Raw genomic sequence first — 16,283 nt, forward strand, 5'->3', positions numbered from 1 at the left:
CTCTGCAGCAGATTAACCTCCTGCTGCTGCGCCTCCTTTACCACGATTATGGCTCCAAAATAGCAGTTCTACTTTTATTTTATTTTATTTATATTAATGATTTTTGAAATTCACACTTTTACAATTGTTAGTACAGTTGCAATTTGGTTTAAAATTGTATACACCGTACCTTAATTTTATTTTATATATTTTTTAAATCTACTCCTTAGGGCAATAAAATGTATTATATATTGAGCTTATCCTTTTACAATTGTTAAAGTTCATCCGCTATCATGTGCATCACATCTTGTTGTATTTTTTATTAGTCTCTAGGAAAAGGAAAATGGTTTATAAGTGGAACACCACAGCGAACGCCCTGACCTGCGATAACCCCTATTTTTGGGTACCATATGGATGTGCACAGCATGCCTATAAAAGGCCTGCACTCACTCTAAGCAACTTAGTCTTGAGCGGAAGTTTAAAGTGGAATAGTCTCGCTGGTGGAATAGTGAAATTGTATTGTACACATTGAAGTCCCTGCAGGGACAGAGTGATTGCTCGATATGGATGTGGCACTAAGTGTCCTTGCCGCCTCCTTACTCGTCACAGCAGTCGGCTCATATAATATAGAACCTACGCGATCTTGGGTGCCAGAGTAAGTTAAAGGATATAGGGATATAGGATATAGTTGAGGGTTATAGTTATATTTTAATTTTTTATTAATAACATTTTTTAATTAATATAAATTTCCGTGTTTCCCACAGCAATCCCAACACGGGCCCAAAGCTCTCCAATGAACTCTGGTTTAGCCAGGTCAAGAAGCCGTTCACAAACTGCCCCTCGTACAAATTCCCCATCAACACCAATGTAAACTGCGTGGATACGCCGGAGGGCGGCGAGTGCTTGGTCAGCTGCATCGGCACGAATCACTTCTACGGAGAGCGCCAGGATGTAGGCAAACTGATCCTCTCCTGCCGCCGCGGTGCATGGGGCATCAAGAATGGATCACCCACGGCGAAGACCATTCAGCACTGCGATGGCGCCTGCACCTGTCGTAACGGAGGCATCTGTAACGGCGAAAAGTTCTGCCACTGCAGGAAGGGCTATGGCGGGGATAACTGTGAGAGGAACCAGGAATTCGCCTGCCCGGAGCGTCCGCCGCAGCTTCCGAAGAACTCGAGGACGGTTTGCCGAGGCGACACCTGCGAGGTGGAGTGTAACCGAGGATTCGCCTTCTCCGACGGCCGAGCGCGGGTTCTTCTCAAGTGCAAGGGTACCAAGTACGTGGACATGGGCGGAGACTATAGTAAACTGCCGGAGTGCGAGGGTAAGTCTTACATAAAACTAGAGTTTTTGAAACATATTAAGGGGTTTATGGTTAATGGGAAAATAAAAACAAGTAAATATAAATAAATAATTACCATAGCTCTCTTAAGTTGTTTCTCAAACCCTGATAAAGTTTTTATGGATATACATATATCTCAAATCTAATTAATACATTTCAGCCACCTGCACTCCCAACTGTCTCAACGGAGGCAAGTGTATTGCGGCCAATGTCTGCGAGTGTCCTCCACGATTCCGGGGAAAACAGTGTCAGCTCGATGTGTCCAGATGCAATGTGCTCGATTTCAACGGCAACTTTCAGTGTGATCATGGTTCGGAGAAATCCGAGTGTCGCCTCAGTTGCCCAGCAGTTCCCGGAGTGAGTGTCCAGGGAACACTTGCCACACACTACGAGTGCGACTATGAAAGTGGGAAATTCGAACCATCACCCTCCGCGGTGAAGTGCATTTACCGTAAGTAATTCGGTATCCCAGCGGGGGATGACTTTAGAACTCTGAACTCTAGCGATAAGAAATTCGATCCAGACATGTGTTTTACGGATTGTTGGGAATCTTGAGGGTAAAATTCTCCCCACTTGAGATTTTTTGGTAGTTTTGTAATTGTTTATGTCGTCTCAAAAATATAATCTTCTGGCAGTCATAAAAACCCATCCCATATCTATAGCTTACCCCCTGCACCTTCCATATTTTTCCGTACAGCTTCCAATCGAAATGTTTCCCAGCATATCAGCACCTCTGACACGCAGACTAATGGAACGGTCACCATTATCGGTGGCAAGGAGCTGCCCTGGCCGGATAATCTCATCGACATTTGTAATCGCTATCAACAGTATGACAATAGCAGCAACTGGAAGCCGGAGGACCCCGATGAAAACGATATCGATGGAGCCAATCGACTGGGTCGCAAGCCTGCCAAGGATGTGATTGTGGCACCAAAGCTATCGGTCTGCAGCTCCTGGAATGGCCGAAACATCCGCACCTTTGATGGATTGCTTTACAGATTATCGCTTAACTGTGCCCACACCCTGGTCAATGACAGGATATTCGGGGCATTCCACGTGTCTGTGAGGAGCCACTCGCCCGAGTCGCCCCTAATCCTGCAGATCCAATGGCAGTCCGTTCAGTATACGCTCGAGAATATCAGTAAGTTATCCAGGATCTTTTCATTCCTATTGTCTTCTAACCCATTTTCAACCCCCTCCTGGCAGATGGCAGCGTCTCTCTATCCACGCCCGAGAAGCGTCTTTCGCTGCCTGCTCAGGTGCTCGGCATGAAGATAGTGCCATATGCCCAGCAGATCGAGGTGGATCTGGAGTCGGTGGGTCTCCAGCTGGTCTGGGATCATCATCAGCTTCTCTCGGTCCGCGCCAGCGTGGCCCTGTGGCAGAAGGTGGGCGGTCTGTGTGGTCACCTCGATGGGAATAGTGACAACGACTTGATGAGCCGCTCGGGGACTGTGTCCCAGACGTGTAAACTCTTCACCGACAGCTGGCGAAGCGGCGATCAGGCCTGTGTGCCCGATACGGACCAGCCTCTGGCCCAGTGCTATGGCGAGCGTCATAGAGAGGCCGTTGAGCAATGCCGCAAGCTGCTGCACAATGTCCAGTTGAAATCCTGCTTAGAGCACTTAAACCAGGAGACCCTTGTTCGCACCTGCATCCAGGATCACTGCGGCTGCCCAGGAGGAAAGGGTCAGTCGTGCACCTGTAACTTCCTGCAATCTCTGGTGGAGGAGTGTCGTGCCAAGGGCTCCGGGCCCACCGTCAAGGACTGGCGTAATCTCCAGCTGTGCCCGATAAGTTGCTCAGGGGGACGCTTTTACCAGACGTGTGGCCCCCAGTCCCAGCCGAGCTGTGAGAGCGACGGCGTCATGGATCCGAACCAGTGCTTTGAGGGCTGCTTCTGTCCGAGTGGGACGCTCCAGTACAAGGATACCTGCATTAGTCACAAGATGTGTCCTTGTGAGCTGCGTGGCCGTGAGTTCCAGCCAGGCGAAACGCACCAGAAGGAGTGCAACACATGCACCTGCCAGGCCGGAAAATGGGAGTGCTCGCAGGAAAAGTGCAGCAAGCGGTGCACGGCTTTCGGGGATCCCCACTACCGAACCTTTGATGGCAGAACCTATGACTTCCAAGGCCGCTGTCTTTACTATCTCCTTAAAACATCCGCGCTCTCTGTGGAGGGGGAGAACGTAAAGTGTTCGGGAGAGGATGACCCCCTGTACACCGGCGGTGGAGCATCGTGCACTCGGTCGGTCACCATTAGATTCTCACTGAAGGAGGGTGGTCCAACGGTCATAAAGCTGTCGCAGAAGCTTCAAACCATTGTAAACGGCGAGGTGGTGGCCCAACTGCCTCTGGAACTGGGCAATGGCGAAGTGGTGCTCCGACTGGCCAGCCACAACTTCATCACGGTGACCTTTGGCGATGGGTTGGTGGTCTGGTGGAATGGTGACTCCACCGTGCACATCGATGCTCCCTACAGTTACTACGATAACACGGCTGGACTTTGCGGTACCTTTAATGACAACACCAAGGACGACTTCCTCACGCCAGATGGAGATTACGAGCACACGCCGGATGCATTTGGAAACAAGTGGCGCACCAAGGAGCTCTGTGCCGACCCGGGTCCCTCAGTCACCCTCACTCCCTGCTCCAACAATCCCGCCCAGCGGGCAAAGGCCGAAGAACTCTGTTCCGTTCTTCGTTCGGATACGTTTAAATCTTGCCACTGGGCCGTGGATCCCGCCAGCCACTACGATAACTGCATCGTGGATGTGTGTAGCGCCAGGAATACGAGTTCCGCCAACACGAACAAGGCTCTCTGTGAGCTTCTGTCCGACTATGCCAATCAGTGCGTCCGCAATGGCATCCGGACTAGCTGGCGCCAGACAATCAAACAGTGCTCGATCCAGTGCCCAGAGGGCCAGGAGTATGACGAGTGCGGTGACTCTTGTGCCCTGAGCTGCTTCGACCTACAAAATCGGGATCAGTGCCGACGACAGTGCGTGGAGGGATGTCGCTGTCCCAGGGGTCACTATCTTAACGAGCAGCAGGAATGTGTGCCCCAGAAGGCCTGCTCCTGCTACTACGACGGCCTGAGCTTCAAGCCTGGCTACAAGGAGGTGCGGCCAGGTGCCAAGTTCCCGCAGTTGTGGTAAGGGGATCCTTATGAAAGTTTACCTAGAAACGTAATCTAAAATACTTTCCTTTGCAGCACTTGTGTGAATGGTCTGTGGCAGTGTGGGGATGCGGGTAAGGACGATGGTATCCTGTTCCCGCCACTGGGCCGACTCCGCAAGACGTGCGCCAGCAGACCCTACGCTAAATTCGTGACCTGTGCCCCCAAGGAGCCGAAGACCTGCAAAAATATGCATGATCATAGGCCGGACACCACGGCCTGCCATCCGGGATGTGTGTGCGACGACGACTATGTCTACGACGTGACCCGTCAGCAGTGCGTGGCGCCGGAGAAGTGCTCCTGCTATCACGCCGGACGCAGCTTTGATGACGGCGACACCTTCCAGGAACTATGCAACCAGTGCGTCTGCCAGGGCGGATCCTGGAAGTGCACGCGAAATGAGTGCGAGGCCACCTGTAGCGTCTGGGGTGACTCCCACTTCAGCACCTTTGACGGCCGTGACTTTGACTTTCTCGGTGAATGCGATTATATCCTGTCCAAGGGCGTCAATGCCGAGGGCTCTAGCTTCTCTATCGTAATCCAGAACGTACTTTGTGGCTCATCGGGGGTCACTTGTTCCAAGGCTTTGGAAGTTTCTCTGGGCAGCAAGGCTGGAACGGAGCAGCTTAAGCTGACCGCCGGAGGAGTCTATGGAGCAGATAATACCAGCTCCGTCATAACGCGTGAGTTAATGCATTCAGAGCTTGTCTTGAATCCTTCATTCTTAACACTTTCTAATAAGGATGATGCTTCTCTTGCAGGTCTTCGCAAGCAGATCAGCTCGCATGCATCTAGTTCCTTCCACGTCTACAAAGCTGGCGTCTTCGTGGTCGTGGAGGTGGTGGCTCTGCGTCTCCAGATCAAGTGGGACGAGGGCACCCGGGTCTATGTAAAGCTCGGCAACGAGTGGCACGGCCGCCTGGCCGGCCTTTGTGGCAACAATAATGGTAACAGCTTGGACGACTTCAAGTCCCCATCTGGCGGCCAGGAGGCAGAGCCCACACTTTTCGGCCACTCATGGCGCACCCACCCGCAATGTGAGCTGCCGCAACAGCTCTTTGATTCCTGCCAGCGGAATGCCCAACGCCGGGCCTGGTCAGAGAACGAATGCAGTATACTCAAGTCACCCGTCTTTGCCGCGTGCCATGTCCAGGTGCCGCTGGAACGTTACCTGAAGAGTTGCGTGTTCGACACCTGTGCCTGCGACCAAGGGGGCGACTGCCAGTGTCTCTGCACGGCGGTGGCCGCCTATGCGGATGCCTGTGCCCAGCGCGGGATCAACATCCGCTGGCGCACGCCCCACTTCTGCCGTGAGTCTATATCCACAGAAGTTTTTATGAATCCAAACCTAACCCTTTCTCCTAACAGCGATGCAGTGCGACACCCATTGCTCTGACTACAGCGCCTGTACTCCCGCCTGTCCTACGGAAACTTGCGACAATCTTCTGGACCAGGGAGATGCCGCCCGGCTGTGCCATCACGAGAGCTGCGTGGAAGGCTGCCAGGTTAAGCCGTGTCCTATAAACCACATCTACCTAAACGACAGCTACACCACCTGCGTTCCCCGAACGGAGTGCCGGCCCGTGTGCCTGGTGCGAGACGACATTACCTATTACGAGGGCGATGTGACCTACACGGACGACTGTGCCACCTGTCGCTGCTCCAAGAAGAAGGAGGTTTGCAGTGGCCAGCCCTGTCCGCCAACCACCACAACCCCCACCACCACGGAATGGCCCATTACAGGAACGACACCCAAGGATCCTCAGGATCGGACTGACAAGAGTTGCGTTCGCGGATGGACACGATGGTTGGATCGCGGCTCTAGTGTGGGCGGTATCAATCTGAACAATGTGGAACCACTGCCGCACTTCGATCGCCTCGATCTCATCTATGGAACCTGCGATCCGAGTTACCAGAGGAACATCGAGTGCCGGGTGAAGGATACGAAGCAGTCTTACGACTTGGTGGATGACAACGTATCTTGCGATCTCAAGCGGGGTTTGGTGTGCGTGGGCAAGTGCCATGACTACGAGATCAGAGTATACTGCGACTGCGATGATGATGGCTTCACCACAGCCAGGCCACCGCCACCGCCGAGTGCCAACGAGACGTGTGATCCCTCGCTAGATATTTTCAAGGAGTATCCCGGAGACTGCTTCAAGTATCTGCGTTGTATGCATATTCCAGGCAACAGTAACTGGCACTGGGTACCCGGCACCTGTGGCGTCCACCTGATGTTCAACCCCTCCATTGGTGCCTGCGACCAGATCTCAATAGTAACCCGATTACGGCCGCAGTGCAGCAAGGAGGATCGCTGCCGAGATGACGAGGAATGGAACGATTGTGCCAACCAGTGCGAGCACACTTGCCACTTCTATGGACAGCAGCTTATCCGGCGAGGTCTCTGCAATCCCGGCGAGCATTGCAAGGGCGGCTGTGTGCCCAAGAAGCGTCCTGACTGCCGGGCCCTGGGCAGATTCTGGCGCGACGAGCATACCTGCGTGGATCAGGACGACTGTCCGTGTCTGGACCATCGCGATGATAAGTATGTGCAGCCGCACAGGATTATCACAACGGACTTTGAGGACTGCCAGTGCGTCTTTAACCAGTTCGTGTGTGTGCCCAAGAAGACGACCACGGTGAAGCGTAAGTACTTAATTACTTATTTTTATTTTCCAAATATAAAAATATCAACACAATTTATGTTTTTTTCTATTATTATCAATTTGTCATTAGATTTGAGTAAAAATATGAAATATTTTATACAAAACAAATTTTATTTACTCATATTTATTGATTATGTTTTAAAATAACATAACAAAATTTAAACATCAACATTACCATTTAATTTTTATAATATAACTTATGTATAATGATTAAAAACTCTAAATTTTTAGCTCCCATTGGGGATCACACATCAACCACGCCCTTGCCCACTATACCCACCACTCTGACTCCACCTGTTTTGTGTCCAACGAAAAGGTAAGTCGTCCACCATAAACATAGAGATACCACAGATAACCCTCAACGAACTTTCCTCGCAGTATGGTGCGTCTCTTTACGAGTGAGCATACCGTGCCGGACACCGCCTTCTCAGGCTCCAGTATCCTGGATCATAACTATGCTGCTCACCTGTCCCGCTTGCACCGAAAGCCCAAGCTCAATGCAGGAGCCTGGACGCCAAGGATTAGCGATCAGACGCAGTACCTCCAAGTAAACTTCGAGAAGCCACTGGCTCTGTATGGCCTGCTCATCGCCGGTGATCCGCACCTTGACAACTATGTGACCCTCTTAAAACTGGTCTACAGCCTGGACGGTGAGGGCTATCACGAGCTCATCGGACAGGATGGCGAGCCTCAGGTGTTGGTGGGACCCAAGGACTCTCGTCTGGCACGAGCCCATGTCTTCCAGCGACCGATAGAGGCCAGGTCCGTGCGCTTGTATCCCCTGAGGTGGCACACCGCAATCGCCATCCGATTCGATCTCCTGCTGTGTAACCATGAGCCCACCACCACGCCGCCCGTGATAGACAGGACCACTACACCGCTGCCTCCCACAAAACCTCCAATTGAGGATCTCATTTGCAAGGACCCTCTTGGCGTGGACAGTGGAACACTGGGGTCACATCAGGTGGCGGCTAGCAGCATCTGGTTATCGTCGCATCTGGACAACGAAGAGGGACTCTTAGACCTATTGCGTTTCCGCTCTAAGCTGGGCTGGCGGCCGTTGGCCAACAAGCAGGACGAGTTCATAGACTTTGACTTCCTGGAGCCGCGCAATGTAACTGGCATTCAGACACGGGGCGGTGCTTACGGCTGGGTCAGCTCGTATCGCGTGCTCTTCTCCTCCAACAAGCTGGTGTGGAACGAGCTGCCGGGTCAGGAGGGAGACGGCCATATCTTCGAGGGCAACCGGGATGCCAATGGCCTACACACAAACGGCTTCCTACGGCCACTAATAACGAGGTATCTTCGCCTAGTTCCGACCACGTGGGATCAAAATATAAACTGGAGGATCGAGCCTATAGGATGCTTTGAGCCCTATCGTAAGGATTGGTTTTTTTAACGCTTTTGATTTCGTGTTAATCCTTATTAATCCTTACAGCCAACATCACCACACCTCCCCAGATTCGAGTTTGCCATGTGTGCGAGGGCATCGACTTGCCTGTCAGTCTACTTCCAAGCTGCCCCTGCAGCGACGGCCTTTTCTGGACAGGATCCAAGTGCGTAGAGCGCAATCTCTGTCCCTGTGTCGATCTTTATACCACGTGAGTACAGAAAGGCCTTTTAGGGGGGAACCAGTACTATAGAAACATTTAAATCCTTGTAGCTACCCCATTGGATCCAAATTTGAGAATAGTGACTGCGAGGAATGCGTCTGCCTGTTGGGAGGCGTGATCAATTGCAAGACCACAAACTGTCCCAAGTGCCCGCCGCATATGAGGAGCGTGAGGAAGGGTTGTCGCTGCGAATGCCAGTTGTGTCCACCAACCACCCGACTCTGTCCCACCAGCGGGGATTGTATTCCCAGCGACTGGTGGTGCAATGGCGTGCAGAACTGCGCCGATGACGAGGACGAGACTTGCGATCCCACGCGAACTACAGTGGCGCCTCGTAAGTCTTATCTATATCAAGCATTAAGCATCGAGTAACTTACCCATTTCCTCTCTTCCTGGCAGCCACCACTACAAAACCTAACTTGTGTCCGCCTATCCAGTGTCCTCCTGGATATACTGTCAAGATCAGGGGAAAACTACCCTTGGCCTTGTCGCCAATGCTTTTGATCTCAGCAGATCCCGCCAGCGATGGTTCTGTGGAGCCCCTAAAAGATTGGCTAGAGCCGCTAAAGTCCTCAGATCAGCCAGAAATTGCTTTCGGAGCCGTCAAGGTCCTGGGAAAGTTTGCCTTCAAGTTTGGTAAGAAATTCTTCAAGGGAGTCGCCAAATTAGCTGTCAAACTAGGCAGCAAGATCAAAGATGCTCTGATCGACAAGTTCGGCGATAAGGTGGCGGATAAAATCATAGACCTGGCCACTCCGAAGAAGGATAAGGCAGAATCTTTGACCCTAGATCGCCTCGAGTTAAACGAGCTGCCACTGAGGCCGGCTAAGCCACAGCTGGAGTTCACCTTCATAAACCAGGAAGAAGTCGACGAAATGTTGGATCTTTTGGGTGTCGATGCCAGCGATATTCCCGACTTCTCGGGGGATTGGAACGAGTTCTTTGCCGATGACGAGGAGGACGACGTCGACCCCGATCAAGATGAAATTGATGAGCTACTCGACTACATGGGTATTGTGTCCCAGGAGAGTCTTGTGCTCTCCAGATTTGAAGTGGACGATTCTCTAGATACCGAAACCCAGTTGGTGCTAAATGGCGCTATTGCGCCAAACGGGGTGAGTCCCTATGGCATCAACTTCCAGCTTCCCAAGGAACTCCGCCACCTATACCAGTGGAGAACTGCGATTCCGACCAAGAACCTGGACGACATCGAGCTTTGTGACGCCTTTTGTTGCATTCCCCAAAGAAATGAGACTTGTGAGGATCCGCAGTGCCCCACAGGCTTTGAGCCGGTGCTGGACACTACAAGCACCGGAGCTGGCAAGTGCCCCACGTTCACCTGCCGACGACCAAGGATCCCGGATGACACCTGCGACATCACGGGACGGATTTTCCGCACCTTCGATGGAACTGTTTACAAGTACGACATCTGTAGCCACACCTTGGCCAGGGATGCGCTGGGAGATCACTGGAGCATCAGCACGCAGCTTCAGTGTGCCGCCGATCAGCCAAGTTGCGGCGCCAAGACGCTGATCATCAATGACGATGAGCGTGGAGTCTCCATTACTATCCTGCCGAATCAGCGCGTCATCTATAACAACTTCGAGTTCAGTGTCCACGATCTGGCGCTGGTCAGAGCCGTGCGGCGATCCTTCGTGGTCAGTCAGATCGGAGAGACCGTGGTGGTGGTGTGCCGCCATCATAAGTTTTGGGTGCAGTACGCCGCTAGCGGGAACATTCGTATAGGAGTCTCTCAGGCTCTTCTTGGGAAGGTGGATGGACTGTGTGGCTTCTACAATGGCCGGCAGGATGACGATAAGCGTACGCGAACCGGTCTGCATGTGATTGGAACCACGGACTTTGGCGACTCCTGGTACGACCGGAAGCTGCCGCTGGACAAGTGCCGGCCGCAGGTGTGTCCCCTAGATCTCCAACAGAGGGCTCTCCAAATGTGCCAGGCTGTTAGGTGAGTCTATACTTGGAAATATTAAATAGAATATGAGCTAATCTTATCTTTCCCAGGCATCCCTCGTTCGGAACTTGTGGTGTCTCCGTCAACATCGAGGACTTTTTGGGCAAGTGTGTGGAGACGACTTGTGAGTGCCTGAAGGCCAATGGCGGTGCTGAGGGCAGCTGTCGCTGTGATCTCCTCCAGCAGTTTGTAGGCCAGTGCCTGGCCGTGGATCGCAACGTCCTGCTAACCAGTTGGAGGAGCATCCATCGCTGTGAGCCGACGTGTCGTCCGCCGCTGGTGCATCACGATTGCTTCCGCCAGCGTTGTGAGCCGCAATGCGCCCTGTCCAGCCATTCGGCTGTCGTTTGTCCCACCATTCCGAACACCTGCTTCTCCGGCTGCTACTGTCCCGAGGGAACGGTCCGACGGGGTGATGAATGCGTCCCACTGGACGATTGCCAGGACTGCAAGTGCAGCCTATTCGGTCTGAACAAGTTTGTCAGCTACGACGGCAGCAGTTTTAGCTTCAAGGGCAACTGCACTTACTTGGTGACCAGGGATCTCCTCATTCCCGGCAGCTACAACTTCCAGGTATACGCGACCATCCGGCCCTGTGGCCTGACCAAGGAGGAGAGCTGCGTTAGTGCATTGCATGTGACCGCCGGGGAGCATACTCTGCACATTGAACGTCACGAGAACGAGGTAAAGCTGCTGGCCGATGGCTACCAGGTTTCTCCCTGGCCACATCAGTCGTCCTGGCTGAGGGTCAAGAAGCTGCGCGAAGTGGAGCTCCTGGTGCAACTGCCTCTGGTTAAGCTGGAGTTGGTGGTGGATCTGAACTCACTACAGTTCCAGCTTTCTGTGCCCTCGGTACGCTATGGAAGCCGCATGGAGGGATTATGCGGCAACTGTAATGGCCTCAGCATAGATGACCTGCAAGTCAATCCGGCCAAGCCCAAGCCCACGGAGCCGCGACCCTTCGAACTGATCGACTTCGTGACCAGCTGGCAGGTGAACGAGCCGCGTCTGGGCATCGACACGCGCACTTGTGGTGATCAGCAGGTGTGCAAGCCTTTGCCCCGGGAGAGGAACGTCTGCTACCAGCTCATCGTTCAATCCGGCATCTTCGGCCGCTGTCCGCTGTTGGTCGATCCGCTGGCCTACATTCTCGCCTGCCAGAAGGATACGTGCACGGCCAGTGACGACAAGAAGGTGATCTGTGACGCCCTTACCGCCTACGCTGCTGCCTGTAACCAGGTTGGAGTGTGCACCGACTGGCGACCATTTACACAGTGTCCGGCGCAGTGTCTACCCGGAATGACTTACAGGCCCTGCGATTGTGACGTGACCTGCGATACGGGCGTAGATCGAGTGGACAGCAGCAACTTGGAGATTATCTATAAGGGACGTTGCTTGCACACCGCCCGCCATGAAGGCTGCTTTTGTCCACCGGACAGAGTGCTCCACCATGGCAGGTGCGTCTCGCCCAACGAGTGTGTCACCTGCGGCGACGGACGACATGTGGGCGATGTGTGGCAACCGGACAAGTGCTCTCGTTGCGAATGCTTGGCCACTGGCCAGGTAAGCTGCGAGAAGGAGCAGTGCGGTCGGGACACGGACCTCATCTGCCAGCGGGGCTACAAACTAATGGTCACACATAGGGACTTCGAGTGCTGTCCTCATCGGATTTGTGTGCCGGACACTGAAGACCCTGGAAAAATCTGTGAGCGACCCAAACTGCCCGACTGCGGACTCCATCAGAACAGGTTCGCAGATGTGGATGTCAACAAGTGTCCCATTTATAGATGTGGTAAGTCCAGGCTTGGAAAATTAATGAACTAAGGGGATATTTAATACAAAATGCTAAAAAATTGATTTCCTTTTCAGAATGCAAGCCCAAAGATCAATGCGAGCCCCCACCACCAATTACTCTGAAGCCCGGCGAGAAAGTGGAGGAGATAACGGATGGCTGTTGCCCCAGCTACAAGGTCGTGTGCCACCAAGACACCTGTCCCAAGCCACCAGCCATCTGTGATGAGCCTCACTACGAACTAATCTTGGATAAGCAACCCGGCGCCTGTTGCTCCTTGTACAAATGTGTGCCGCCCAAGGACAAGTGCCTCCAAAGACACGACAACCAAGTTCAGGTCCATCGCATTGGAGACAGATGGCAACTGCCTGGGGATCCGTGCGTGTCCTACGAGTGCCTGCTGACGGATTCGGGTGTGGTAGCAACCGTGACCACCGTGCTCACCTGTGCGAAGATGTGTCCGCTGGGCTATAGCTACGAGCACACGGACAGTGCCAAGTGCTGCGGAACCTGTGTCCCGACGGGCTGCGTCCACGACGGCAAGATCTACAAGCCAGACGAGTCTTGGTACAGCCAGGACAAGTGTATTAGTTACGACTGTGTGCCGTTCAAGGGACAGCTGAGGATACGCGAGCAGCACGAGACCTGTCCAGATGTCAGCCGGTGTCCTGCGGAGCATCTCCAGGACGATGGTGGCTGCTGCAAGCGCTGCAAGATCTCGCCACCGCCGGCAGACAAGACCGACTGCCAAGCTGTAACGGTGGCTCCAAGGCTCACGAGGAGTATGATCATGTTCGAGGACAAGGACCACGGAGCCTGCCACAACGAGCAGCCGATCGAGGGATTGACCCAGTGCGAGGGCGCCTGTACCTCGGCCTTTAAGTACAATCCGCTGCTTAACAAGTTCCAGGACAGCTGCACCTGCTGTGCTGCCACCGGATTGAGGAAGGTTCTTGTAAAGATTATTTGTAGCGATGGCAGTCTCCTGGATCACGCGCTGGAAGTGCCCTCCGGATGTAAGTGCGAGCCCTGCAACCGTCATCATTTGAACCAGACGAGCACGGCACAAGGAGGGGATCAGTCTGAGACCAAAGACAATCCTAAGAATAACAAGGTGATCGAAGAAGAAGAGGATGATGATGATGACTTTAATCTTCAGGACTTGCTTGATAAAAGTGGAGGCGTTATCACGCGGTAGCTTAAAAATTATAAAATTGGCAATGCCACAGAAATCGCTATCAAAAAGGGCCAAAAAGTAATATTCAAAGATTAAATTATCCAAGGATATTTAGAATACATTATAATTTGTCCACTCATTTATTTTTATAATCAAATATTTCATTTATATTTAACTAAATGTTTCACCGAAAAAGAAGCAATCAATTTCGACACGCAAAATTCAAATATCAAATAGTGAATTTATATTTTACTAAATATTTCACAGAAGAATAAGCAGTCAAGCCAAATAAACAAATAAACTTCTTTAAACAATAAATGCGGCTTAAACATTTATTTTGCTAAATTCAATTTCAACGGTCGATCAATTTTGCAATCGATAATATATCGATGGGCGAGTTTTTGACATTTCATAACAATCAGCTGTATTCTGAACCAACGGTCACACCGGGCCTAAAAACATAAACAAATCGTTTTCTTAATATTTATTTGATTGAAAATAATTAATTTTATACCCCGGTCTGCAATGCAGACTGCCGGAAATAATGCAATCCTGGCCCTGAGGCGGTTCTTCTTGCTGGCGCGGCGCCACTGCTCGGTTTCGGCGCAAACCGCCTCGGCCGGCTCCCAAACAAACGCCACCCAACCGCCACCTCCTTCGAAATCCGGCGAAGCTAAAATGCGCGGATGGCAGCTGCACAACTATGGCGGCATCGAAGAGCTACAGCTTTCGGACAAGCTAAGGATACCCCAGATACGTAGCTCCAATGAGTGCCTGGTTCGGGTTCGAACGACGGCGGTGAATCCGATAGACCTGGCCATGCTCCGGGGATACGGAGCCGCGGTGCTGAACAAGATGCGTTGTCAGCCCGGCGATGGCATCGAGTTCCCGCTCACACTGGGTCGTGAGTTCTGCGGCGAGTTGGTCCAGAAGGGCATGGGTGTCCCAGCGGACACCCTGCCACTGGGAACTCGAGTCTGGGGAGTAGTGCCGGTGCAGGCCAGTGCTGGAGCGCATGCGGAATACGTGGCGGTGCCTTCTTACTGTGTAGGTGGAACTAGGCTCCGCTCATAATAAGGTCACCATAAAATGTTTGCCTTTCAGCTCGCCCCTGCCCCCAAAGAACTGGATGACAGTGAGGCAGCTAGCGTGTTGTACGCTGGATTAACTGCCTGGTCGGGTCTCTACATCACCGGTGGCCTGGGCGGACCGTGTGGCGCTGTTACAGCTGACGGAGGTGGTGCCCACAAGCGCGTCTTGGTTCTCGGTGGCTCGGGAGGCGTTGGCTCTCTGGCTATTCAAATGCTAAAGTCACAAAAGGTGCAAGTACTCGCCACTTGTAGCGAAAATGCCACTGAAATGGTGCGCAATCTGGGTGCCGATTTGGTAGTGGACTACAACAACAGCGAGGCCATGGAGGAGCTCTGCAAATATGCACCCTACGACATTGTCCTGGACTGTTCCGGCCAAGGAGGCGAGAAGGCAGCGGAATCAAAGTTTGATTTCCGGCAATACATCACCTTCTCATCGCCTCTGCTAGCCAACATCGATAAGCAAGGGCTGGGCCTGGGAGCATTGAAGAATGTTTTTGACTTGGTCCAGACCAATATCAGGTCCGTGTCGCAACGCGGCGGCCTGGTTAAGTGGGGATTCTTCAGTCCCGCTCCGCAGGGCATACAGTTCCTTAAAAAGCTAGTGGAGCAACGAAAGGTCAGTGCTTGAATCCGTAACGGGAACGTTTCTAATAATACTATTCTCTAGCTGATGCCGCAGATCGATAGCAGCTACGGCTTTGGGGATCTACCGCAAGCCTTCGAGAAGATGAAAGGCGGACACTTGCGGGGCAAGATTGTGGTTAAGCTCTGAGAGGGCGAAATAGGCTGACATTAAGCTTTAGTTGCTGTTTTATTAAACGCTGATGTTTGTTAATTTAAAGCCTTTTACTAATTTCTTTTTGAAACACCGACTATCATACTTTGACCGAAGCTCCCGTGACGCAGTTTCTAGTGCACTCCAAGACCTGGCATTGCATCACGGGGTTCAGCGTTTTTATGAGTTTATATAGCTGATCTACTGACGCATATCAATATTTTTGTTATAAAAATTAATCGACGAGCTTGCCTTTCGATTATGGATCACCTTTAAATCACCGTGAAAAACCTGCCGTCCCAGCCTCTTGGGATCGCTCTTATCGTCCATCGACTAGACTGAAGGGCAACTGGTCGGTGTTACACAGTCGGGCTTCCAGGCTAGCTGCAGCCCTATTGGCCAAATCAGTGATTCAGCTGATCATAAAACTATCCCGGGACACCACGACACACGCCAGCGCCCGCGTAAATTTCCGTGCGTCTAATTGTATGTCATCGACTGCCTGCCTGGCTAGCTGGCCGATACCCAGATTCCTTATCAGCCATCGAGTGGTGGACGCAGCACGCGGGCCGCCTCCGCTAATCACATCGTTCTCATGCGTTTCCAACCGCTCCCAGGCATCGGAACATGAGCTATCGCCAAGGTCGAGGCTTCCCAAAAAAAGAAAAATAACAAAGCCTCTCCATCACCGC

The 16,283-nt window shown here is 52.3% G+C and overlaps 2 protein-coding genes across 2 annotated transcripts; both read left to right on the forward strand.

The window, feature by feature from the left end:
• The first annotated feature begins 458 nt into the window (after positions 1–458).
• Positions 459–14,055, forward strand: LOC108085348 (hemocytin-like). The gene is made up of 15 exons (XM_017181913.2): positions 459–634; positions 744–1,306; positions 1,485–1,775; positions 2,022–2,465; positions 2,531–4,478; positions 4,539–5,185; positions 5,264–5,812; positions 5,871–7,148; positions 7,400–7,484; positions 7,547–8,547; positions 8,607–8,769; positions 8,832–9,115; positions 9,181–10,747; positions 10,804–12,545; positions 12,623–14,055. Exons 1-15 carry the CDS (start codon positions 543–545, stop codon positions 13,741–13,743), a joined length of 11,775 nt encoding a protein of 3,924 aa, XP_017037402.1. The 5' UTR covers positions 459–542; the 3' UTR covers positions 13,744–14,055.
• Positions 14,056–14,141: 86 nt separating this feature from the next.
• Positions 14,142–15,651, forward strand: LOC108085349 (reticulon-4-interacting protein 1 homolog, mitochondrial). Its single transcript, XM_017181914.2, has 3 exons — positions 14,142–14,769; positions 14,827–15,432; positions 15,484–15,651. The coding sequence occupies exons 1-3, from the start codon at positions 14,248–14,250 to the stop codon at positions 15,586–15,588; spliced, it is 1,233 nt and encodes a 410-aa protein (XP_017037403.1). The 5' UTR covers positions 14,142–14,247; the 3' UTR covers positions 15,589–15,651.
• The last annotated feature ends 632 nt before the right edge of the window (positions 15,652–16,283 follow it).

Source organism: Drosophila kikkawai, chromosome 2L (assembly GCF_030179895.1).
Source record: "Drosophila kikkawai strain 14028-0561.14 chromosome 2L, DkikHiC1v2, whole genome shotgun sequence".
NCBI lineage: Eukaryota > Metazoa > Arthropoda > Insecta > Diptera > Drosophilidae > Drosophila > Drosophila kikkawai.